The sequence below is a fragment of the Gossypium arboreum genome, chromosome 8, assembly GCF_025698485.1.
Source record: "Gossypium arboreum isolate Shixiya-1 chromosome 8, ASM2569848v2, whole genome shotgun sequence".
Lineage (NCBI taxonomy): Eukaryota > Viridiplantae > Streptophyta > Magnoliopsida > Malvales > Malvaceae > Gossypium > Gossypium arboreum.
Genome location: NC_069077.1, coordinates 13361822 through 13388602, shown reverse-complemented (window position 1 = coordinate 13388602; position 26781 = coordinate 13361822). Strand labels below are relative to the sequence as shown.

General features: G+C 30.7%; 1 protein-coding gene and 1 long non-coding RNA gene across 4 annotated transcripts; both read left to right on the top strand.

Annotated features, from left to right (window-relative positions):
- The first annotated feature begins 14118 nt into the window (after positions 1–14118).
- Positions 14119–16763, top strand: LOC128296366 (uncharacterized). Its single transcript, XR_008286960.1, has 3 exons — positions 14119–14195; positions 14677–14758; positions 16384–16763. It is a non-coding gene; the product is annotated as an uncharacterized LOC128296366 (long non-coding RNA).
- A 5506-nt stretch (positions 16764–22269) lies between these two features.
- On the top strand, positions 22270–26444 carry LOC108468987 (uncharacterized). Of its 3 annotated transcripts, none has more exons than XM_017769856.2 (11): positions 22270–22665; positions 22904–22979; positions 23066–23176; positions 23598–23714; positions 23966–24313; positions 24418–24734; positions 24898–24997; positions 25085–25144; positions 25322–25408; positions 25519–25684; positions 25836–26002. In XM_017769856.2, exons 1-11 carry the CDS (start codon positions 22535–22537, stop codon positions 25862–25864), a joined length of 1542 nt encoding a protein of 513 aa, XP_017625345.1. In that variant the 5' UTR covers positions 22270–22534; the 3' UTR covers positions 25865–26002. The 3 variants fall into 3 exon arrangements, with proteins under 3 accessions (XP_017625345.1, XP_017625346.1, XP_017625344.1); XM_017769857.2 differs by having other exon boundaries at positions 22271–22665; positions 25519–25639; positions 25836–26444; XM_017769855.2 differs by having other exon boundaries at positions 22271–22665; positions 25519–25659; positions 25836–26444.
- The last annotated feature ends 337 nt before the right edge of the window (positions 26445–26781 follow it).

The following is a 26781-nucleotide window of genomic DNA, read 5'->3' as shown; positions in this document are numbered from 1 at the left end:
TAATAAAAACCATAATAATAATAAATTAATTATTCTAAGAAAATCTTAGATTTTTCCATCTTTTGCAACCTAAATTAGGACAAATGGCATAATTCCATTTTGGTCATTTACATTTTCTTTTAATCTATAATTCAACTTTCAAATTGTATTCAATTTAATCCTTATACCTATTTAGCCTCAATTTAAGCTAATTCACCTTATTAAACTCTAATTAATCAATTCACCTTATTAAACTCTAATTAATCGCTCAATTAACTTCGTAAATATTTTTAATAAATATTTACGAATCCATTTTTCAGAAAAAGAGACCCAAAAATAAACTTTTTCGATAACCGTAAAATTCGGGCTGTTACATTTCTTCCCTCTTTAATAAATTTCATCCTCGAAATTTACCTGGAAAGAGGTAGGGGTACAGAAATCTCACTGTTTCTTTCGGTTCCCATGTTGCTTCCTCAATAGTATGACTTCATCTACTCAAGTTAGTTTCTCAATCATTTCTTCCTCACACAATAAATCAAATTGAATTTCAATATCCTCTGTCGAAGTTGCATGTGAAAGATCTGCTCTTTATCATCTGAGCATCAAATCCTAAAAAACCCCATAAATTTTCTGTAATTTCGGAGGTAAAACCAAACAATATGTGACCGATCTGACTTTTTCTGCAATTTCACATAATCTAATAGAACAAGAACTCAATTTCCTTTTTTTAACCCGATCTTAGAATTTTCTTCCAATATGAAACTTTAAAAAATACCTATCACCAACAGAATACTCAATATTCCGATGTTTCAAGCTCACATATGATTTCTGTCTGTCAAAAGCTGCTTTCAATCTATCTCGATCACTTTTACTTTCCTTCAGTTTCACGAATCAAACAGCTCCATATATTCCTTTTCTCATTGTATTCAATCAGATACTATGCAGTTTTACACTCACTATCATACAGAGCTTCATACCATGCTGAAAACTATTATCACGTACCCAGAACTTCTTGTACTTATTTAGAATAAAATATGCAGACTTCGCCATACCCTTAACAATTATTAAAATTTCATCTTTCTTTTTCAAATATAGAGATGATTCCAATTCAAACCCATAGAAATTCTATCCCATTTCCATTCTAATATCATCACTGACTATAATAATTCTGGAAGTATCAGTATCTAATGTTCAATTTCAACTTGCTGACATATAAACATTCATATACAAGTTCAAAATATCGATTTTCATTTCTAAGTCATCAGCACATCTTCTTTAAATTACTGTACAACTTATTCTTCCAGAATGCATAGACATTGTGCTACTATAAATTTCATGCAGAATCTTCTGTATAAGCTTTGAATCCTTCAATACAGCTTCTTTTTTTAAATAGCAGAAAATCATCAGATCCAATCCGAAATGTTTAATCAAAAGTCATTTGTATACTATACTCATTTAACCGGTAACTCGTTATCACATTTCTAAACTTTGCAAACCTGTTGTAGAGAAGTCAGTTTAACTTTTATCTTAACTAAAATTGAGCCATCTTCAGATGATAATAGTCAGATGCTCATAACTCATAACACAAACAAACTTTTGATTCTGAATATACATAACTTCATATGCCTTTTTTGAATGATAATTAATCATCAATCATGATCTTTTAATGCAATAACAATAGTTACCACTTCCAAATCATGTATCAGATAATTCTTTTCATGTGATTCTAACTTTCTGAAAACATAAATCCTTAGTTCACTTTCTTGCATCAAAACATTGCTATCTCTGTAAATCACAAGTTTCTTTACCGAATTTCAGACTAAACCAGAACTAGTGCTTCAGTTAACTGAACTTTCAACTAATAAAACCTTGCTAACATTTATCAGATCATTCCAATTTCACATCTTCTTGTAATAACTGTTTTAGCCAAAAATCCTTTTTCAAATTTCTAGTAATAACCAACTAGTTTCAGAATACCTCTGATTTCAGATATATTTTTCAGTATCATTTCAAGCACAAGATCTATAGCAAATTCAGCTTCTCTAACCAATAGTAATTCGGGTAACTCTTTTGGAAACATATCAGAATTGCCACTGATTTAAACTTTGACTCAGATACTTTAATATCTAATACATAAGCAAAGTAAGTACTATACCCTTTTCCAGCACACTTCTGTGTTGACATGATTAATATCACAATAAACAAATCATTCAATCTTCTTTGATTCAAAATAGAACATCTCATCATCAAGACTTTGCAACATGATATAATTTTCCTTATAATTTACCACAGCATCGTGCAAAATTAACCATTCTATTATCAAAATCACATCAACCAGTAATAACATCAAATCAAACAGAAAATAGTATCCTAGTATCATTATCAGACAGTTACCGTAAATTTTATCAACCAATAAATACTGATGCGAAAGATTTAATACTTCAACCAAAAATTCAGCGAACTCAACAGGCAAATCTTTAGTAGATACTGAATTCATGTAATCATATGCATAAATCAAACCAAGATCAATTTAAAATAATCATATCAGTGTCGATAAAGAAGAAAGTACCAGTAATGACATCCGGTAGAGAAATATCTTCTTATATATGATTAACATATACTCTGGCTGATGTTCATTCTCCAGATTTTTACAGTAAAGTCCTTTGTCACACTTCGACTATCACTCATATTTCTGGGGTTACAAGGTGATCTACCTCTGATAATGGTGTTACTCAGTCTTGAAACTTGAATAATATATTTTTCAACTTTCTTCGAGCAATTACTAAGATAATGATCAAAAGAATTATATCCAACTCATATTCTACTTCTTATTCTACATTCTTCGACTTTATGTCTTTATTTAAACCATCTTCAGACCATTTTTACCTTACAGTTTCTGTCAGAATACACCCTCTAATATATGTATTCAATCAAACAAATTCCCTTTATATACAGTTACAGTCATATGACTCTGTTAAACTTCAAGAATTCCTTTGCATCTCTGATTAAGAAATCCCTGACTGATATATATATTTCTTTCAGAATTCATTTTAGAAAAATTCCAAATAACCCTTTCATAGTCACAACATAAATCAATATTTTCCATCGCTGGCAAACTAAATCTTTTAGCAGAAATATCATATCTTTCTAACATTTATTCGGCGAACAAAACAATTCATTTACAACTCTGATAATATTCTCTAACCAAATTTTAGTTCTTTCAAAATCATTCTCAGTTGTAATTTTCAATTCATCCACGCTGTATATACAGATTATTAACAACAGATAACTTACTCATTCAAACAAATTCTGTACCTTGAAGCACTTCGGGAACCGATTGAGAAACAGGAGGGGCAGATATCATAACAAATACAGTTTCTTGTATTCACTGAAGAGCATTAGTTATAATTCTAAACAATTATGTATTATCTCTTTCTCTAACCTTACATTATTCAACATTCAATGATTAATTATCCATTGAATTAATACTCAAAATTGTCAATTCAGTTTTCATTTAATTCACGAGACTCTTTGTCTCCAGTATATATTTCATGACCAATACTATCGATATGTTCATCTAACATTTTCAACTATAAAACAGAAACAAACAAATATATCAGCATCTTATCCCGATTCAATTTCAACTCAACTATGGCATGTACCTCTAGACTCAATTCTGAACTCGATTTAGTCTGAGAATCGCTAAACCTGAATAGCTCTGATACTACTAAATGTAACACCCCCTAACCCTTATCCATCCCTGGAACAGGATTACGGGACATTACCAGTCAGTACAGTTCATTTACGGTTATTAATTAAAATAATTATTTACACTTATCACAAATTTAACAAATTATCAAATAATTCAAATTTATACCAATTAAGCCAAATCCTATTATATACCATTATCAAACCTAATTCTAAATATTTCATCAATACATTGACAACTCAAAATACATACACATAAAATATCCTAGGTGCATGTCATTACCAACAATTAACACGCTTTACCTCATTGAATTCGGGATCGGCCTGGGATGCTAATTTCACGTTCTAGCTTTAACTTAACTTGCGCACGGAAACAAACCGTACGCTGAGTATGAACTCAGTGGTATTTCTATAATCCGAATACTTAATGAAATAAAAATATATAACAAACACTTAAAATCATATACAATTACAATTATTCAATTATTTAATTCATAGATAAATTCTTTATAACTTATTCCATTCTTTTCACTTACTAACCTGTATAGCTTTCCATGATTTATTCACAAGTCATTTAAACAATAATATTATTCACTTTTATCCAATTCAGAGGTATATAATTCATTTGTCTCAGTCATACTTTAGTTCACTGTTTAATATCAATAAACTATATTCAACTATTCACTTCTCAATCAGTGTTCTGTACTTATCCATTTCAACAACAGTCATTATTTTTCTGTAACGGTCAATTGATCTTTATTATTTAGTAACAATCAATCATTAAAGAAACCAGTCATTTAGTATTTTTATTTATCCCTATTAACATGACTCGAACATTGACGGATACATAGATTCCAACCCAAACATACCAGTACGGCACATTGTGCCTAAACGATACTAGTACCTGATCAATATACAACACATTAGTGCTTGAAACGACACACGAGGTGCCTAATATGACACACGAGGTACGTGATACGACACATAAAGTGCCTGATATACGACACATAAAGTGCCTGATCGGCAAAGCCGATAAATACCGTACCCTTCTAAATCCTATGGCATGCCAATTATATCCGACTCAACCCGACTAGTTAATAGGGTATTCCATATTACTTTTCAATTTCAATTTCATTCTCAATTTAATTACAACTCAATTCAATATAATTCAATTCACTTTTCAATAAAAAAATATTCGATTTCACAATAGTCACTTATTCATACTAATTTCAATTTCATTCTCAATTTAATTACAACTCAATTCAATATAATTCAATTCATTTTCAATAACAAATATTCGATTTCACAATAGTCACTTATTCATACTAATTTCATCACATTTTTAACCAATATATTTTCCAATATAATGTACATTCAATATTCAATTTCCACCTCAATCACATATATTCATATAAATTCAATAAATTTATCACATGCTAAATCAATTCATTTCAATTATAAAGACACAATACAAATAATTCTCATCTTAATTATTTATCATAACATTTACTCAAAATTCAATTATCATAATTGCACAATAACACATTCACACACATATATATATTTATAATATATAATTCAATTTAATTCAATCAATATAAATTCATCGACACCAAATTAATCAATTTCCATTATAAACACAACAATTCTCACTTCAACATTTACTAAATGCATTGAATAAAAAAATATAAAAATTAATAACTAGGTTCGGATTATAAAAATACAAACCGTAATTTCCGAGCTAACCCTCGTCAACTTTACCTTTTTCTTGCTTAGCCGAGATTTCCGGCACAATGTTAGCTATTTAGACTTCAAGCTTCAAACCCTCAATTTTCCCTTTTTTTTCTTTCCTTTCTTTCTTTTTTTCCTTCCTTCTCTGTTTCGTTTCTTCTATTATGTTTCTTTCCTTCTTTTTCTTTCTTTTATTTTCATTAAACTATTATATATATATATATGTATTATTTATACTTAAATTAGTAATACTTATTTATTATTTATATATATGTATATTATTAGTACATATGTATCCATTTATAACCATACATTTGTCATAATTTAATTTATTTATTACATTAAAATCTTATAATATAATTATTTAACTAATAAATATCTTTTACTTAATAATTATCTATTTAATAACTAAATACAAGTATTACAAATGTATGTATTTTTATTAATACACTTGTATCAAATCATCATCACACATTTGTCTTTCTTTAATTCATTTATTTATTTACTTTATTTAATTAATATACAATAATAATTTTAATATAATAATATTTACTTAAATAATAAGTAAATACATACATGTATTATAAATGTATGTATAATATTTATTACACATTTATATTTTTATTACCACACATTTGTCACTATTTTAATTTATTTAATAATATAATAACTTAATATCAATTAAATAATAATATCCATAATAATAATAAATTAATTATTCTAAGAAAAATCTTAGATTTTTCCATCTTTTACCGCCTAAATTAGGACAAATGGCATAATTGCCATTTTGGTCCTTTACATTTTCTTTTAATCTATAATTCAACTTTTATACTGTATTCAATTTAATCCTTATACCTATTTAGCCTCAATTTAAGCTAATTCACCTTATTAAACTCTAATTAATCACTCAATTAACTTCGTAAATATTTTTAATAAATATTTATGAATCCATTTTTCAGAAACGGAGACCTGAAAATGAACTTTTTCAATAACCGTAAAATTCGGGTCGTTTCAGGAAGATAATCTTGTTGCGTACCCGTTCATTAGTCCTAGATTAACTAGTGAGATTGGAAGATAAATCAGAAATAATTCATCTAAGTCAATAAAATTAATATCGGAAGATAAAATTGAGCCATTTAGTAATTTAAATGACTTAAGTCCCTTGTCCGAGAATCAGTGAACCACATCAAAATCAACCGTCACTAGTCATTTACTGGTTAAATTCCTAGTTTTATATTATTTGCAATCTAGTCCCTAGGTTAGAATATTTAATTTTCTTGCAAATTCTTCTTGTTATGATTTGTCGTACTATAAGATCATATTAGTAGCCACTTAAACTCTATTGTGTATGCTATCTATTGCTTAATCGCCATCTTTTTTGGATTTGATCGTTGGAATACTCTGATATTCCATTGTAACACTACAAATATTGCAACTGACCTATACATTTGCAATAAAGTAGCGCTTTAAAATTGTTTTATAAAATCATTGATTTTATGCGCACGGGCAAACAGCCTAGCATATGGGCTTGTGTTTTGGCTGTGTGTCCCCTACATCTTTAAAATTTCAAAACAGAATGCTCAAAATTGATCACACAGCTTCGCACACGGGCATGTGGCTCGGCCGTGTGACCCCTGCACCTACACATGGCCTAGCTCACACGGCCGAGCACACGGGTGTGTGACTTGGCCGTGTGACCCAAGTTAGAGAGTTACACGGGTATAGACACGAGCTAGGACACGATCGTGTACCCCATTTCAAATGCCCACACTGCTTGAGACATGGGCGTGTGTACCCCGCACATAGGAAAAAATTTTAAAATTTCGCGAAAAATTCTCTGAGTACCCAGTTTAGTCCCGACTTGTTTCTAATGTATGTTTTGGGCCTCGAGGGCTCATATAAGGGACTTTATGAATAATATCTGACATGAATGTTAAATAATATGAAATGTCTGTATTTGATCTGTTTATTTCAATAATGCTCTATAACCCTGTTTCGGGGACGGATACGGGTTAGGGGTGTTACAATTTGAGAGACTACAACACTTCTTTTATGGTAAAACTTGGGTATAACTTGATGAAGAATTCTAATGCTCTGTGGGTACATATCCTTAGGTCGAATTGTAGGATTTAGGACGGAATCCCTGAGAATATTTCGTGAGAAAGATATTCCTTCATTTGGAGGATACTTTCAAAAGTTTAGCCTTTAATCTGATAAAAGTTACTATAGTCAGTGGGTAATGGAAAAAATGTTAAATGTTGGATAAACCCATGGATTCCAAGTGTCGGTTCATTAGTAGATCAAATTCCATCCCATGATAACCTCAAGAGGGATTTTTTACTTAGAGATATGGTTACTGAAGATGGTCATTGGAATCTGGATTTCTTTCAACTCTGGTTATCAGGATATATTATTAAGATGATTGCGGGGATCCTTCTCCCGAACCCATTAGCAAGGGCAGATAAAGTCGTATGGGCCAACACTTTCACAGGTTATAGCTTACCCCAACCCAACTAGAACGACCTAAATAGGTCAATGTTGTAACACCCCTAACCTGTATCCGTCGCCGGACTAGGGTCACAAGGCATTACTGAACATAAACACAGTTCTAAACATTCTCATATTATCACAAGTCATATTCTTATTTACATGTAGAGCATATAATTAATTAAATATAAGCATATTACATATATAAATCACAGGTTAATCACTTTAATGATAAATGAATACTAAAATAAAATTAAAGATTTTATTTCTTAATTCTATACATGCAGGATTAACCAATTAAGTCATATTACAAGGCATTATCAATTTCATAAATAATCAATAATATTTCACTAAACATTTAAGTAATATCAATTCCATCATTCAAACTTAAGTTAGAAGTTTACCAAATGCACATCCGCATACAAATATATACATATATATGTTACTTATTAATTAACCATTTTACTATCAATACATTCCTAACACATACTCAATATTTACCTTCATCAATTGTACCTATTTTACAAATCATATAAGCATGATATATGCATATGCATTTCCAAAACAAACCGAATCATAAGGACAGGTATTATTCAATTTTACACATATACCAACCATAATATAAGTGCATTTATACATATACATTTATAAATTCAACTAACAAAGTATTTCGATTAAATTAGCACATATCTTTTACCATAATAAACAATTCATGAATTATACATATCATTATTCTGAACCATAAGGGAACACCAAATATACCCTATGCATGTATCTTAATTGTCACCTAACTAGTAGGTGATATACTTAGCTCATTTAACAATCATTATATATCATGTAGCTGAAACACATAAACAACTTCATAAGCATTTTAATACCTTGGATATATTTTTAACATAAGTTTAGTCCAAGACCAAATATTAACACATCCCTTATCATATAAACTACTGCAATTCACATGAATATATATATATATATATATATATATATATATATATATATATGCCAAACTAATAATCAATTATAGTCAATATCTCTTACTATCATTTAACCGAATGTATTAGTCAACTAAATGAGGTTATTACTATCATTACAAGTCATAACCGAAGCATTTCAACCAAAAGTAACATAACAAATATACTTCATACTTACCAGTATACCATGGTCGAATCATTCAAACCACATCCAACTCACCAATCAACTTCAATGCACAAAAACGCATATCACAAATATTATTCAACCATAGTACCTAATATTATAACTAAAATGAACACAAACCATAATTTAACGTAACCAATTTCAAGCAAGGTAGTTAAGCTATTTTCGCATGGCTTTAATACATACTCATTCAAAATAATTAACTTTAAGACTAGCCTATACATGCCACATAACCAAGTCTCAAAATATTATTTACTAAAATGATAATCGTATAGTGTGATGTCATCTCCACCGACTTCCAACCCGAGCAGATCTTCGAAAATCTATAAACATAAGAAAAACACACAGAATAAGCTTTGAGAGCTTAGTAAGCTATAAGCAAATAAATAACTCATTGTCAATATTGATTTAATTACCAAACCAATTTATACTATCATAATCACATTTAACTTCAAACTTATAATTTCATATAATACATATACTTTCACTTTTACCAAATATCCATACAACTAATATTAATATATATATCATTCAAATTTCAAAGCCACATTATCGATAATTAACTGAATAAATATATAAACTCATATACATATATTCATGAATCACTTATAATTATTTTTCTTTATATCATTTAGGCAAGTATATAATCATTTATATAAGTTTGCACATAGGCCACAATATGACATCACTATACATAACCTTTGAACGAATGTACTATAACGATTATCAATGTAACATTCAATTTTAAAACCATAATACCATTATATAATCGAATATACACACCCACAAACATATATTCTTGAATCAAACTTTAATATCTCATTCTTACACTTATCGTGTAGCCGAATATACATGTATCTATACCAAAATGTCATGCACTATGAAAATCATATTATTAATGCATAAAGTCGAATCTTTAAACACTTGTTTTCATATACTCATGTCTCAAACCTTCATACCACATAATTATGCTTAACTTTGGCCGAATATATTTCATAATTACTCACAAATTTTAGACTATCATACATATGTTTGTATCACATATCAAATAATCAACTTACCTTATTTTCAAGTAAACAAAAAGCTAACTCATACTTGATCATTTAGCTCGTTTAACGTATTCAATTACCATATCAACATAAAGTCTTTTAGGCATAAACTTATAATAATTCACCGACATAAAGCCTGCTAGGCCTAAGCCTGAATCTCACAGCGGCACAAGGCCTGCTAGACTCAAAGTCTGATTTTGTACACCGGCAATAAGCCTGCTAGGCATAATCTCGATTTAATTCACCAGCACAAGGCTTGCTAGGCTCAAAGCCCGAATATCACTATTATAAAGTTGTCCCATAAACAATTCATATATCAAAAATTCCAGATATTCCATATAGTTCATACGGACTTTCAAATGTTATAACTCAGTCGAAACGAATACATGAACATAGTTACCATGCTTATACACATTCGGCATTAGCATATATTAATTCATATATTTCATTTAAGCATATATACTTTGTATTTAATTAGAATTAAGTACGTTTATTTGCTTGTAAACTTACTTCAGACAACGGTAATTGAGACGAGACAACTAGTCGACAACTTTGGTTTTTCTCCGGTCCAAATCCGATTTCTACATTTCTTGATCAAATCAAGCTAACCATGGCCGAATGTTCAACAAGCTTTCATCTTTTCCTTTCTTTTGATTTTTGGCAAAAACAAAGGTGATAATGGCTTTATTTTCATGCATTTGATTTATTTTATTAATTTATTTTACTAATTTACAAAACTAACATTTAAAAATAATCCATTTAACAACTTTGCCAAACCATTAATTCCACTAACTTTATAATGGTCCAATTTCATCATAAGGACCTCACCTTTATTTAATAAAAGCAAATAGGCACTTTTAACAAATGGCTAGCCATTTTTACATTTTACGCGATTAAGTCATTTTTTCAAATTAAGCACACAAATGATAAAATTTCCACACGAAACTTTCACAGATATCAATTCACATATTATAAGCACGAAAAATAATATTAAAATATTTTTATAACTCAGATTCGTGGTCCCAAAACCACCGTTCCGATTAGGGTCTAAATCGGGTTGTTACAAATGTCCCTTCCTAAAGGTCTCATGTCGTTATAGTACAACCAATTGCCTCTTAAAAGTGCCTACTAGAATTTTTATGAGACGATATGGAATCTGAAGTACGGGGTATGGCAGATTCCCTGGAAGCTTCAAGGACCACAAAAGGTGAGATTCTTTATCTGGATGGCATTTAAAGATTGACTCATTACCTATGTGGAATGTGTAAGAAGGGGTATATGGGTAATAGTGCATGTGGATTTTGTGGCCATAACTTCGTGTGAGAAGGATGGTGATGCTTTACATGTTATCAGATATTGTAGTGCGACAAAAGTTATTTGGGCTCAGGTGGTTCTAGTGGACAAACACATGGTTTTTTTTTTCTGGAAATTTGAAGGAATGGTTTACGGCAAATTTACAAAATCATTTGAAGATTTCTATAGGTGAGGTGGATTAGCATGTTTTTTTAGCTTAATTTCCTGGCCCATTTGGAAAAATCACAACCTTCATGTGTTTCAAGGTGTTTCTTGAAGTATTGATGAAGTGATCAAATTTTCTTTTTATTGGGCCAAATAGTTCGCCTCTGTTCAGAAACCAAATATAGATAAGAGGTATGTAATGTTTTCATCTTTAGCATTGACAGGTAATTAGATCTAGATGAACAATGATGGCGTTGTTAAGGCAAAATCAGGCTTCGCAAAAGCATGAGGAGTTATGCGATATTAAAGTGGGAAATGGATTTTAGGCTTTAACCAGTATTAGGGAATAGGTTCAGTTTTAGAAGCTGAATTATGAGGCATCTTCAATGGCTTGGCTCTTCTCTTAGATCAGGGACATGATAGAGTATTGATTAATACATATAGTATGGAGGCAATTCAGGCTATTCGAGATAAGTTTTTAAGGGACTCAAATTCTGTCTTGATCAGACGCATTCACCAGCTATTGGCAAAGGTAGTTCAATGGCGAGTCCAACATATTTCTAGAGAAAAAAATAAAGTTCAAATTATCTAACGAAAATGGCTTGTAGTAATGACAATGAACTTAAACTGTAGAATCATTGAACGAAATAATCTAAAAAAGGAATCTCAATGTGAACACTTTCTGATTTTCAACATGGATTACAAGTTTTCATCAACAAATTCGAATAATAATTTTTAAAATTGTTAGTTTAGCTCTCATGTTTTGCACGTGAAGGATGTCATAATGTATGTTTTAAGTAATCAACATAATAGTTTTTTGGATAAATTACATTTAAGATTATTAAACTATTAGAAGTTTACATTTTGATCATTTAACTTTAAAAGTTACAAAATGGACACTGAATTATTTGAAAATTTTCATATATTTAAATCACTTTTGTCAATTTTTTTTCTAAAAATCCAACTTGTGAGCTTCAAATGACAATTTGACAATTGTTATAATAGCTCAATACCCATAAGCAAGTAGAAGAGCATATCTTAGATCTAAGTGAATTTGATGATTAGTTTCAGAGATCGAAGAAGAAAAATATTTGGATTTTGGTTTGTATATCCATAACATTCAAAGATATTTCATGAAAAATTTTGAATTGAGGAAAATAATGGGAATGAGAACTTTCGATTGGTGCAAGCATGCGAATAAAGAAGGCCATACAACAACGATTTTAATATCTGAATGACTTAAATGAAAACTTTCAAATTATTTGATGACCATTTTGTAAATTTTTGAAGTTAAGTGACCAAAATGTAAGCTTTCTAATAGCTTAGTGACCTCAGGTGCAATTTACTCTTAAAAGAAACTTACACTTTGATTGCTTCCCTTGATACAACTTCTCAAAAATATTTATGAAAATAGATTGATTTTATGAAAAAGTTAATTTTTTTGGTATTTAGATGCTTTTGTGTAAAATATGTTTCATATTTTGGCAATTTTTTTTGAAATAATTTTTTAACGTTGTTTTTTTTTTAGTGCAACAAACATGTCTAAAATGAGCAAGGCCCCACATATGTAGGGTATCCAAACTGCATAATCATCTTTTGTGTAATTCATTTTTTTGCACTTTTAATTATGCCTAAAGCACTTGGAACTAGTCTTAGGGCTAGTTTAGTATTGCTTTTGAGAAATGTTTTTAAAAATTACTTTAGAAAAGTGATTTGAGAAGTACTTTTGAAATTTTGGTTTAAGATTTAAGTAGTTAGTATTTCTATAAAAAAAGTGCTTTTGAGAAATAAAATGTCCATTTTAGACATGGTTGTAATATCCTGATTTTGGGCCTAGTCGGAATAGTGGTTTCGAGACCACAAATCTGAGATAGAAAGAATTTTTTTTATAATTATTTTGAGGTCTATGTTATGATTGCATGATTGTGTGAAAATTTCGTGAAGAAATTCTATGCATAAATTGCTTAATTTGAAATTAGGGACTAAATTGAATAAATTGAAAAACTTGTGTTCTAGAAGCATTTTGCATAAAATTGAATTAGATTATTAATTAGAGGTCCTTACAGAGCAATTTGACCAATTTGTAAGTCTATGGACAAAAATTGGACATGGATGGAATTTTTGGAAAGTTTAGTAGTAAGGGCATTTTGGTCACTTAGATATTAAATGAAATTATGTAGTATAGGAAGTTGTAGATAAAACGGAATAAAAATGAGGTATCGAGACCTCGAATTCATAAACCGAGCCATAAATATTTTTAGAAATATTTATGGAGTGTAAATAAGTTAGTATTAAAGTTTCGTCAAGAAATTTTAAGGTTTCGGTAATTAATTAGGTGAAAAGGACTAAATTGAACTAAGTGCAAAATTTGTGAGATGTGATTAAATAGCTTAAGTATTTAAAAAGATGGATTTAAAGAGCAATTAGACCCAAAGGTTAATAGCTGGACGGTTTGGGTATGAAATAAGCAAGAAAACAATGTGAACAAGGGGCAAAATTGGAAATAGCATAAAAGTTAGTAATTAAATAATGATGTAATTGAAAAATCTAGACATTTCTTCATCTTTCTGAGCCAGAAACGCCGTAGCAAGTCTCCTATGCTGGTTTTTCATATTTTTGCACCATGTAAGTTCAATTTTTACTTTTTCTTAGTAATTTTTATGTTTTTGTGACTTTTACAATTAGGTCCAATCATCTAATTCATTAGTTTTTGATTTGGTGGATGAAATTGGAAGTTACCCTGGCTGAGTAAGGGCAATTTATGATGAATTATTATGAAATTGAAGTTCTAATTTCATATTAAGGTTGTTTTATTAAGTCATTTTGATAGAAAATGGTATTTAGGACCTAATTGTGAAAAAAATTGTGAATTAGATGTTGGTGTTGAAATTGAGAATATCAAAGGTTGTGAAGTAGTTTATAATGATAAAATAAAGTGTTAATTGAGAAAAATTAGTTCAATTTATGGGTGAATTGAGTAGGGACTAAATTGTAAAAACTGTAAATTTTGGGGTAAAAGTGCAATTTTGAAATTTGAACAGCATAAATTGTGAAGTGAAATAGAAGTCAAATAAATGCTTATGAGTAGAAATATTTTATATTATAGATCAAGAATCCAAAGAAGAACGAAGAAAAGAAAAAGTTGCGGAATAGTCCCTAAATTTCAATATTTTCTACAAATCAGCCAAGTAAGTTCATGTGTAAATAATATAGCATAATTGTTATTTTTAAGTTATTGATGTTAAATATATGATATGCTGATTTTTACCATGAAATATATGCTTTGTGGTTATTTTCGAATAAAATGCAAATTAAGTGTATTATTTGTTAAATATAAAGTGCTACCGAGTATTGGTTTCGGTATTTTACGGAAGATGGCAAGGAGATGTGTTCGAGGAAAATCTCGTTTGAACCTTAGGAATAGATTAGGATACAAGTGACATGTCACTAGGATGGTTGAGCATCTGAACTCGTTGAGTTGAGTCCGAGTTCACTTATGGATGCGAATGTTCGAACTCGTTGAGTTGAGTCCGAGTTCGTGAGATGTAACTAGGCATCCGAGCTCGTTGAGTTGAGTCCGAGTTCACTTATGGATGCGAACTCCCGAGCTCGTTGAGTTGAGTCCGAGTTCACTTATGGGCGGGTTACATGGTAGCTTGGCTACATATGTGGCACTTATGTGCAAACTTTCCATGTATCCAAATTATATTCCAATGTGTTAAACGGGTAAAATTCTACTCAAATGGAGGAATACTCGAGATGAAAGGGACGTATTGGTAAATGTTGTGAAATGGATACTTTGAATAGTTATGTACTTAACCCTCGGGTTGAAAACTCGACATAACAACAATATGGTAAGATGATAAATGAAAATGTGATATGAATGTCTCGGTGATGATTATACAAACGATGTTGTATTAATTTTGTGAACAATGATCATGAATGAGTAATTTAGCCTTGACAGATTTGAGTTACTGCAGTAGTGTAACTTTGAAAATACACTAAAAATAGTGAAAAATGAGTTAGAGGCAGAATAAAATATGAGATTAAAGCTTAATGAGTCTATTTTCACATGAAAGAAACAAGGGAAGAAAAAGAATTCCATATTGTGTGATATTTGAATTCTTGTGAAACAGGGTCTGAATGAATTCGAGATCCCCTGTTCTGACTTTATAAATTCACCAAAAATTGTAAAAAAATTATTAAGAGTCATACCTTACATACATGGATTCATTATTGAGTCTATTTTTAGGGGAAATAAACGCCATGGTCGTTGGAATTTTGTACAGGGAGAAATTCGGTTTGTAGTGCACAGGGGTCAGAGTGGTCATACCCTAAAACAGGGGAGATTTTAACTAATAAACTGTACTAATTGGCCCAACCAAAAAAAATTCTAGAAAAAATTAGTAAGTAGACATATGAGTCTAGTTTCAAGAGAAATAGACGATAACATTATTCGAGTCTTGTACTATGAGATAATTGAACTTTAGTATAGAAGGGTCGGAACTGTCAGACAGTGAATCAGGGGTAACTTTGAGGAATAAACTGTACTATTTGGGTTAACCAAAAATTCTGAAAATTTTATGGAAGAAAGGAAAGCAAGTCTAGTTTCAGGGAAAATTAACAGAACTTAATTCGGAGTTTCGTAGCTCCAGATATAAATAATTTAGTGACCGTTGCTCAGAAAGACAGCTTGTAGTGAACTTGAGAATATGTTGTAAACATTGATAAAACAAGTTAATGGGTGCTTATTGTTTTCATATGAACTTACTAAGCGAAAGCTTACCCCCCTATTCTTTCCCATGTTTTCTAGAGTTTCGAGGTTAGCTTGGGTTGGAGGCCGCCAGAGATATGATCACACTGTCAAGCTAACGCTATTGGTGTAGTGATTTCAAGTACTTTGAGCCTATGGCATGTATAGGAGTTTAAATATTAGAGTATGTGATATGGCTTTAACCATATGTGTTGGCCTATTTGGATTATGGGGTTGTAAATCTATTTTAATTATGCATGCATGTGCTATGGTATCATGTGATGAGTTTATAATGATTATAGTATGAATGTGGTAAAGATGTGAGTAAAATCTATGATATCTATTGCATGTGAAATTGCCATAATCATGACATGTTAGGAATGTTTAAGTACCTAATTTTGCCATGTTGTATGTTATTGTATAAGTATGCGTGTATCTATTGTGAGTGTGACAAAATGGCTTGGAAAATAGCCTTGTATTTGTCCAGGTTTTTGGACACGGGTTTGGGACAGGCGTGTCCCTAGCACCTGGCGTGTGCTCTATACCCACAGGCGTATGAAGCCTTGATGCAAGAGATTTTCTAAGTTTTTCATGAGTTCTCGGTTGGGTCCCGAACCATTCGGATGTATATTTTGGGCCTCGTAAGCCCGTATATGGGATGATTGTATGTGAAAATAAAAGTTTTAATTATTTGAGATTTCATGGCCTGCATTTAGTATGGAAGTGTTAGTAAAAGTCAGGTAGCACCTCGAACCCCGTCCCGGTGTCGGATGCGGGCGAGGGGTGTTACAATGGTGTTGTAAAGTAACAAATAAATATTTAAATAATGTTTAAATTAGTTAATATTATGATATTTTAGTAAGAATATAAAAAAATAATTTATTATAAATTTTTGTTAATGTTTTATTATATGAAAAATAAATTTTAAATATTTTTAAACAATTAACCAGAGAAAGAAAAGAATTATGTATTGGAGGGATGAAAAAGTAATTATGCTGTCAAAAGTACTTTTGGGAGAGAAAAATAAAAAATTTTAACTTCTCCATTGGGGAAAAATGCTTTTAAAAGCCAAAAATTTCCTTCAAAAATTACTTGTTTAGCCTTTCTTTTACTTTAAAAGTGTTTTTCATGTCAAAAGTACTTTTAAAAAGAACTACTAAACACAACGTTAGTACTACTTCGGCATTGCTCAAAACTACCTTGAATATCAATTTGATCTCAACATTACCATTTAAATATATATAATAATAAAATATTATTTTTATTTTTAAAAAATCAATTAATGAATTTACTTTGAGGAGAACCTAAGGAATTTCAATTTAATATGGGGTTTAATGAAAATATATTTTATTAATATTCTTTTAATTTAAAAATTGAATAATTCCTTTTAAAATTTTAAGGATAAATATCCCGTTTACTCTTTATAATTTTAGAAGATGAGGATTTATTATATATTTTGAACTTTTTGTACAATTAATATTTTAATGATTTATCTCATTAAATTTATCAATGCGAATACACTCACGGGCCTAGCTAGGGGCTGACAAGGCCCCGACCCCTCTAAAATAGAAAAATTTTCATTTAGATCATTTATAATTTTTAAAATTTTAAATTAGTAAAGGTAAAATTACACTTTGTCTTCTAAAATGACAAAAAATTTGATTTAATCTTTTAAAATTATAAAGATATAAACTATTAAAATGGTGAAATTGTATTTTTACTATCGTAAATATTACAATTTAATTTCAGCCCCCTAAAAAAATTTCTTAGCTTAGCCCTTGATTGCACTTGTCATGCATGTAAATTTTCAAACCAATTTAATATCTTTATCATATTGATCTAAAGTACTATATATATTTATATTTATTGAATGGTTGAATTTTTTTATGTAACAAATGGTTAGAAAATCTTAAATTTACGTCAATTTTGATAAACATGATCTATTATGAATGGAATATAAAATATGACGATTAGATCATTAAATTATTAATTGTACAAAAATATATAAAAGGGTGTTAACCCGTGCAAGTAGATCCTACCTATTTTGGAATTGATACTTTTATATAGTAGTATATATATATATATATATATATATATATATATAGATTTGAGGAGGATCCATTTACACCCATGTAAAATGTAAAATTGAAGTAGTTTTACATCATTTTATATTTTTGTATTATTAATATTTTAATAATCCCACCATCATTGTAACACCCCTAGCCCACATCCGTCACCGGAACAGAGTGACAAGATGTTACTGAAGTTTACGGAATAATTACACAAAAATTCCATTATTTACTTATATTCACATCAAAGCTGTCCACTTGAGTCATAGTCACTTAATTATTAATATAATGAGCTACGAAACTCCAAATTAAGATCCGATATTTTTCCTGACACTAGACTCACATATCTTTTCCTAACATAAAATTTTTAGAATTTTTGGTCTAGCCAATAAGTACAGTTTATTTTTTAAAGTCTCCTCTATTTCGTTGTCCGACAATTCTGACCCCTCTTCACTAAAAATTAATTATCTCCTCATACAGGATTCGAATAATGTTCCCGCTTGTTTCTTTTAAAAATAGACTCATTAAGGATTTTAAGCATATAAATTATAACCCATAATTTTTATTTTATAATTTTTAATGATTTTCCAAAGTCAGAACAGGGGAGCTCAAAATCACTCTGACCTTGTCTCAAAAAGATTCAAGTATCTCCTAATATGAAAGTCTTTTGCTTACAACGTTTCTTCCATGTAAAACTAGATTCAATAGGATTTAATTTCATATCTTATCAACTTCTAATTTGATTTCCATAATTTATGGTGAATTTTCAAAATCGAACTACTGCTACTAACCAAAAACTGTTTTAGTACAAAATGTTGTTAACTAGTTTATAACATCTTTACTTCATTTCATTTAAACTCTATACATGCCATATAAATCTTTAAACATAAAACAAAAGCTACTGGAATTGATCTGGATAGTGAGCTTTGTTGTGATGATCCAATCTACCAACTTTCCTTTAATTCAATCTACATAAAAATATTAAACACACACCAGTAAGCTTATTGAAACTTAGTAAGTTCATAGGTTTAAAAGTAATGCTTACCGATCATAATATTTCTAAACAATAGTAAAACATTTACTATAGTTCCCTGCCATCCACAACCATTGTTATAATACTTCACATAGTTGAGCTCAACATTAGCAACTACACGGTCCCTTTTCATTTTAGTTCACACCTTATATATTACTTATTATCAAATTAGGAAACGTCTTATGAAATTGAGTATGTCATTGCTCAGTGCCACGATTCACAACTCAGTATAGTTTTCCTTATTGAAATACCATACCTACATTTCACAACTCGGTATGGGAAATGCCATATCTACGTTTCACAACTCAGTATGGATGATACCATACCTATGTTTCACAACTTTGCCATGGATCAACCATGGTCTTATCTGTCAATTCATCACATGTCACGATACGAACATACTCAATCTTGCGTTTTTCCTAATTTGAATTTCCACCTTTGTTCTTTCATTTTAACATAATTTTCACAATCCCACAACAAATTCATATATAATAACACATTATATGATTCAATCATTCATAAATAAACATGTAAATTCAACCATATGAACTTAACCGGCTGATTTGTAAAAGATTTCGAAATCTAGGAACTATTCCGTAACTTTTTCTTTTCCTCGTTCGTTTTTGGATTCTTGATCTATAATATAAAATATTTTCACTCATTAGCATTTATTTCATTTCTATTTATCCTCACAATTTATGCTCTTTAAATTTCAAAATTACACTTTTATCCCAAAATTTACAGTTTTTACAATTTAGTCTCTACTCAATTCACCCATCAATTGAACTAATTTTTCTCAATTAACACTTTATTTTATCATTATAAACTATTTCAAAACCTTTTATATTCTTAATTTCAACACGAACCTTTAATTCACAATTTTTTCACAATTAGGTCCTAAATACCATTTTCTATCAAAATCACTTAATAAAACTACCTTAATATGAAATTAGAACTTAAATTTCATAATAATTCATCATAAAATTCCCTTAATCAACCAGGGTAACTTCCAATTTCACCCACCAAATCAAAAACTAATGAATTCTATAAGTGGACCTAATTGTAAAAGTCATAAAAATATAAAAATTATTAAGAAAAAGAAAGAATTAAACTAAAATGATGTAAAAATATGAAAAACCAGCTTTCTAAAGACCTCATATGGCGTTTTGGCTGAGAAAATATGAAGAAATCTCTAGATTTTTCAATTTTGTCCTTATTTTATATGTTAAAGTTGTAAAATTTCCAATTTTGTTCTTATTTCCCTTATTTTTCTGCTGATTTTCTTGCCCTTGCCGTCCAACCTATTCACTTTTAGGCTTAATTCCCTTTAAATCCTCTTTCTTTTAACACTTGAGCTATTTAATCCTTCTAGCAAATTTTACATTTGTTACAATTTAGTCCTTTTTATTTAATTGACTACCCAAACGTTAAAATTTGTCAATCAAAATTTAACACTAACTTAATGATATGCCATAAATATTTATAAAAATATTTATGGCTCGGTTTTCAAATTTGAGGTCTCGATACCTCGTTTTTTGACCGTTTGACCTAATAAATTATTTTAATTCACTAAATTCACAAATTCTTCTAAATTCTTACTTGACTCATAACTATTAAATTACTATCTTATTCAATCTTACTTGTCAGATTTAGTGGTCTCAAATCACCATTTCTGACATCACTGAAAATTAGGCCGTTACAATCATATTTCATATTTTATTCATATAACTCATGCATGTCAAATTTGACATAAATTAAAATTTTTGACTATTTTTTTACGTAAAAACTTTCAACCATTCAATAAATATTCATATAAACAATATTTTAGATCAATATTATAGATATATCTAATTGATTTGAAAATTTACATGCATAACAAATATAATTAATTCAATAGTTAAATTAATAAAAATATTAATTAGGTAAAAATATATGAAATCGTATAAAATTGGAATGTAACCCATTTAGATGAGGTTTAGATATAGATTACTATAATTATTTACATAATTTACAATATTTAACTCCAATTTCCTTGTAATAATTGTCTTAGTAAATGCAAGAAGTTATTTTGTTTATGAATTTAGGGTTGTTGGTAGAAAATAGCATGTTCGCTAAAGTTTTGTCCATTCTCTTATGTTTCTTCTTATTATAAGCATAATTATAAGTTCATTCTAACCATCCGTAAGATTATTAAGCGATAATGTTTTGTATGGAAAGAGGATTACAGCCTATTTTACTTTTAGATGAATCTCGTATATGTAAATAAAACTTATGGTGATATATATAATTAATAACGTAAGAAAACATAAATTTAAATACGCTGTAACGTATTATTTTTATATTTAAAATTATTTAAAATTTAAAAATAAAATAAAATAAATCAAAAGTGAGCTAAATAAATTACTTACTGTAATATTGTCAGAACCGCTTTTAATTTCTATTGCACGGTTTTATAGTTTTAACCTATAATGACTTTCCTTTGGCCTGAGTCCCGACCGAGTAAACAGGCAACAGAATTCTGGCGGGAAACTCAGTCAATCAATGGAAGATTAATGGCAGACATCCATTATACTTTTGTAGAACCCTAATGATTCTGCAATTTTCTCATAAATTTCAAAATTCTAACGGTACCCTTTTTTTTTCTCGAGAAAATATTAAAGAGCAAGACAGAAAAAAGATGGAAGTGAAATAACTCCTCATATTCAATGCACTCAACAACTCTCTGTCTCAAGTGCTGAAATTGAATTCTAAGCAGGCAACTACCCGGTCCCATTGGAGACTCATAACTGGTAACCTTTGCCTTATTTATTTCATATTCTTTTTCTCTTTTTTACAAACTTAAAAAAATCCCATATTTCAAATCTCAGTATTAAAGTTTCCTCTGAATTCAATCACTGCAAACATTTGTACCTCCATTTGATGTAACTATAACTCTCAAGCCTTGCCCTTTTTGTCACAACAATCATATATATTTGTCGGGTTTTATTTATTTTTCTCACGTTTGAACTTATTCTGTCAATAATATAATGGTAAACCATTGTTATATTATATAGTGTTAAAGAATGTGAAAGATTAGAATAGTGTGTGTAGAGTTGATGACACAAGGGCAATGGATGGTTTCCATTTAGGCCAGGAAGAAGCAGCTGCAGTTGCCACAAGAGGAGAAAAGAGAGAAAATGAAGATTGTTCTTGGTCATCATCATATCCACGTGTTCAGGCTCAACATAGGCGTTCGAAGAGGTCACACTTCTTCACTTTACTAGTTTCCTATGCTGGTAATCCAGCTTCTTGGGTTTATTTTTCTTTGTACTTGGATGGTGCTTGCTTCCTTTCTTCCTCAAACTTTCTTTTCTAATGTGGTATTTTTAGGAGGTTAGGCTCTTGACATGCTTTTAACTTGATCAGAAAGTGAAAGATTTGGGACCTAATAAAGTGGAAATGGTGCATCATGATGACAGTTTACTTGTTTTTCTTACAGTGCCTCAGGCAAAGATTTGGATGTTTCAAGAGATGGAGTTCTGCATCCCGAGAAGAAACAACAGGAGGAGTTACATGTGAGAATCAATTCGTAAAAATGCCAAGAAAGTCTTCTCTGTTTTTATGTTTTCACTATCGGTTTTTTCGAATATGAACATTGCAGGCATCTCCATTATCTACTAGGGCTTATAGGACTCCAGGTCCTTGTCTTGACCGGTCTGCTTATAGAAACAAAAATCCTTCGTTGAACCAGCGAGCCTCTTTGGAGAAAGATGTAAGCCTTGAAATTAGATAACTTCCTTTGATTAGAATGTTGGTTCTGCAAATACTGGATGTTCACTTTTAAACACGATTCTCACAATTTTCCTTCACATAGATGACAGAAAAGAAGCATCTTCACCACTGACAGATACAGTAAATTACCATGATGTTATGTTATTGTGCATTTGTATTCATATATTGAGTTAGACACTCACTTTCTGTACAATTTCTTCGGTGAAGATGAACCGTTTTAGTTCCACTTCAGTTGGGCAATTGATGGGCAAATACTCTTTATTCTATACATAAGTCCTTAATTTGCACAGAAAATAATGGCATCACTGGTTTGGCTAAAGCTGAATGGCTGTATTATGAATTATGAACTCTTTTGCTGCATTTTCAGCAATAGCATTAACCATGGTTTTCCCCTTTTACAGATTGAACTGCTGCAATTACGTTTGCAACAAGAAAAATCTATGCGAATTATGCTTGAGAGAGCAATGGGGCGGGCTTCAAGCACTTTATCTCCAGGACACAGGCATTTTGCTGCACAGGTAACATTACGACTTAGAAACATGTGACTTCTTAGCAGTTAGAACTGTTTGAAAAATGTATACGAGACCTTGGTCTACTCTAGGTTTCATTCTCTACAAGACAGAAGTTACTATTCAGCATGTAGATTTCTTAGAGTTGCCTGCATATATTAACATGTTTTACATATTTCTGATCTATATATGAGTTATGTAGAGGTCTCTGTGCTTGAATGTATACTTAACAACTACAATACTGAACTGATTAATTTCAGACAAAAGAATTGATAACTGAGATCGAGTTACTTGAGGAAGAGGTTGCAAACCGTGAGCAACATGTACTCTCCCTCTATAGGAGCATTTTTGACCATTGTGTTAGTCGGCCCCCTTCTGGGCAAAGCTCCGGCAAGGCTTCTCCCGCTCGTACAAAACATACATCAAGGAAACACCCGAGTATTATTTCAAGCGCATTTTGTTCATCAAAAAAGTTTCCTCTGAGGCCTTTGCAAGCTCTAGTTTCCACTAATGACTCAGGGAAAAGAACCTCTAGAAGTATTGATGCTTCACAGTTCTGTGGAAAAAGTGAAATTCTATTTGACATGTCTTGTTCATACCCAATTAAGGTAAGAAATGTTTACACCCATATGAATACTAGGTTGGCCCGTCATATAATGCCATGCATGTTTTCCTTTGTACTTTCTTATCCTCACTTAACTTTCGGGTTCAGGAGAAGGTTCAGGGGATGGAGAAAAACTCAGTTCTGCGAACCCTGAAAGAACAACTTTACCAATGTCCAAGCAAGTTGTCTGAGGAGATGGTCAAGTGTATGGCAGCAGTATATTGCTGGCTTCGTAGTGCAACATCTCTGAATTCCGAGAAAAACCGATCACCTTTATTGTCAAGGTCATCAACTAATGTTGTACTACCTAGACGCGGCATTGGAGAGGACCAGGATTTGTCTTGCACATCCAATATTGAGATATCTTGGATATCAACGGATAAGAGCCAATTTTCTCGTGCATCTATTGCCATTAGCAACTACAGGTTGGTTTATTACAGATCCACAGTTACATGCATAACTATGTAAGTAAAGACTAATTAGATAAAGATAGAGAAACTTTGGAGGAAAAGCTTCCTTAAGCTCTATCAGTTTAAGAGAAACTTCTTTAAAGCTGACATAATTTGTGCATCATTTCTTCAATTTCAGAGCTCTGGTAGAACAGCTAGAAAAAGTGACAGTAAGTCAGATGGGATATAGTGCTCAGATTGCATTCTGGATCAATGTGTACAATGCCCTTATTATGCATGTAAGCTTATATTTAGTTAACAACTCATTGGTTTTGTCTTTGTTTTTATACACTATTATTAACTCTCTTCTTTGCCTTTTATTTCAGGCATATTTAGCATATGGAATTCCCCACAGTTCTTTGAGACGTTTAGCCTTGTTCCACAAGGTAGTCCTTTTCATTATCTAATCCAAAACATATTCTGGACAACTTTTAAGATCAGGCTTTCAAAAAACACATAATGTTGATATTTGTTGGTGCAGCCAATGCATCTCAGTATCCTTTTATTTTGATCTAGTCGTTATTAGATTGATATAACTGAGGTTTTTTTACTGTATAGTGCAGGCTGCATACAGCATTGGTGACCATATCATAAGTGCAAATGCCATAGAGCAGTCAATATTTTGCTTTTGCACACCTCGAATTGGACGGGTATTACTTTTCACATCTGAGCGTTCTTTTATAGAAATGGGTTAACATTTCAGAAGGTTGCAATATTAACATTATGTGTTGATATCTGATTATGATTTGTTGAATAACAGTGGCTAGAGACCATCCTCTCTACTGCCTTAAGGAAAAAATCTGGTGAAGAAAGGCTATTTATCAGTTCAAAACTCGGTCTTCCATATCCTCAACCACTTGCCTGCTTTGCTCTTTGTACTGGTGCATTTTCTGATCCTGTGGTAACTTCTACTTCTCTTTTACATGGTAAATGCAGTATGAAACTTTGAAAAGATAATCGAACCATCATTTACTCGGGTTTGACAACAAATATTTGGAGGATAAACAAATCTGTATTCTAAATTAGTTTTGACAACAAAATTTCTACCACGTCTTAACTTGTTCTTTTTTATAATAGCTAAAAGTTTACACTGCATCAAATGTTAAAGAAGAGCTGGAAGTTGCAAAAAGAGAGTTTCTTCAAGCAAATGTAGTTGTGAAGAAGTCAAAGAAAGTATTTCTACCAAGAGTGTTGGAAAGGTTTGCAAAAGAAGCCTCTATCAGCTCAGATGATATCCTGAATTGGGTTGCTAAAAATGTTGACAAGAAGCTCCACAATTCGATACAGAAATGTATTGACGGTAAATCGAAGAAGAAATCATCGCAGGTTATTGACTGGTTGCCTTATAATTCAAGTTTCAGGTATATTTTATCGAAGGACTTAACAGAGAAACCATGGTGGGTATGAGTTTGACTGGTTGCCAGACATTTAAACAGGTTTCTCAACATCATGTAAGCATTGTTACACGGATTGTGGCCGGAGGTGACGTATCCAGTCATCTTTACTTGTAATCACGTAACCATTTCATTGTATATCCTAATCTTTGCTCGTATAACTTATTCTTAATCGATCTAGAGTTCACGAAAAGTAGTGCTGAGTTTAGGCTTAGCTAGGAGTTATGACATTTTTGTTCTTGTGAGACAGGCATTAAATGATGTTATCAGATTGACTGCAAATTCTTAGTTAGTACATAGTGCCATAGTCTTCACCTATGTTTTCCAAACTTCCAAAAACTTTAAAGTTTTCCAAACTTTTAACTGTATAATCCATTAAAAAAAAACACTTCAAAAGGGATTGCTGGTATTCTTCTTAAAAGCAGTGTAAAGACTCAAGATGGCACTAAATGTCAGTTCTAAGGCAAATGATTTCATTCAAGCAACTTGTTTAGGCCTTGCATGTTTTCCATGATTTTCCTCTTCCGAGATTCCCAGTTTTGTCCGGAGAGCAAGTTTGCAGTTGCACATGACATGGGAACAATATCATTTTTAATTCATACTGAATTTGATAGTACTTATAAAGTTAG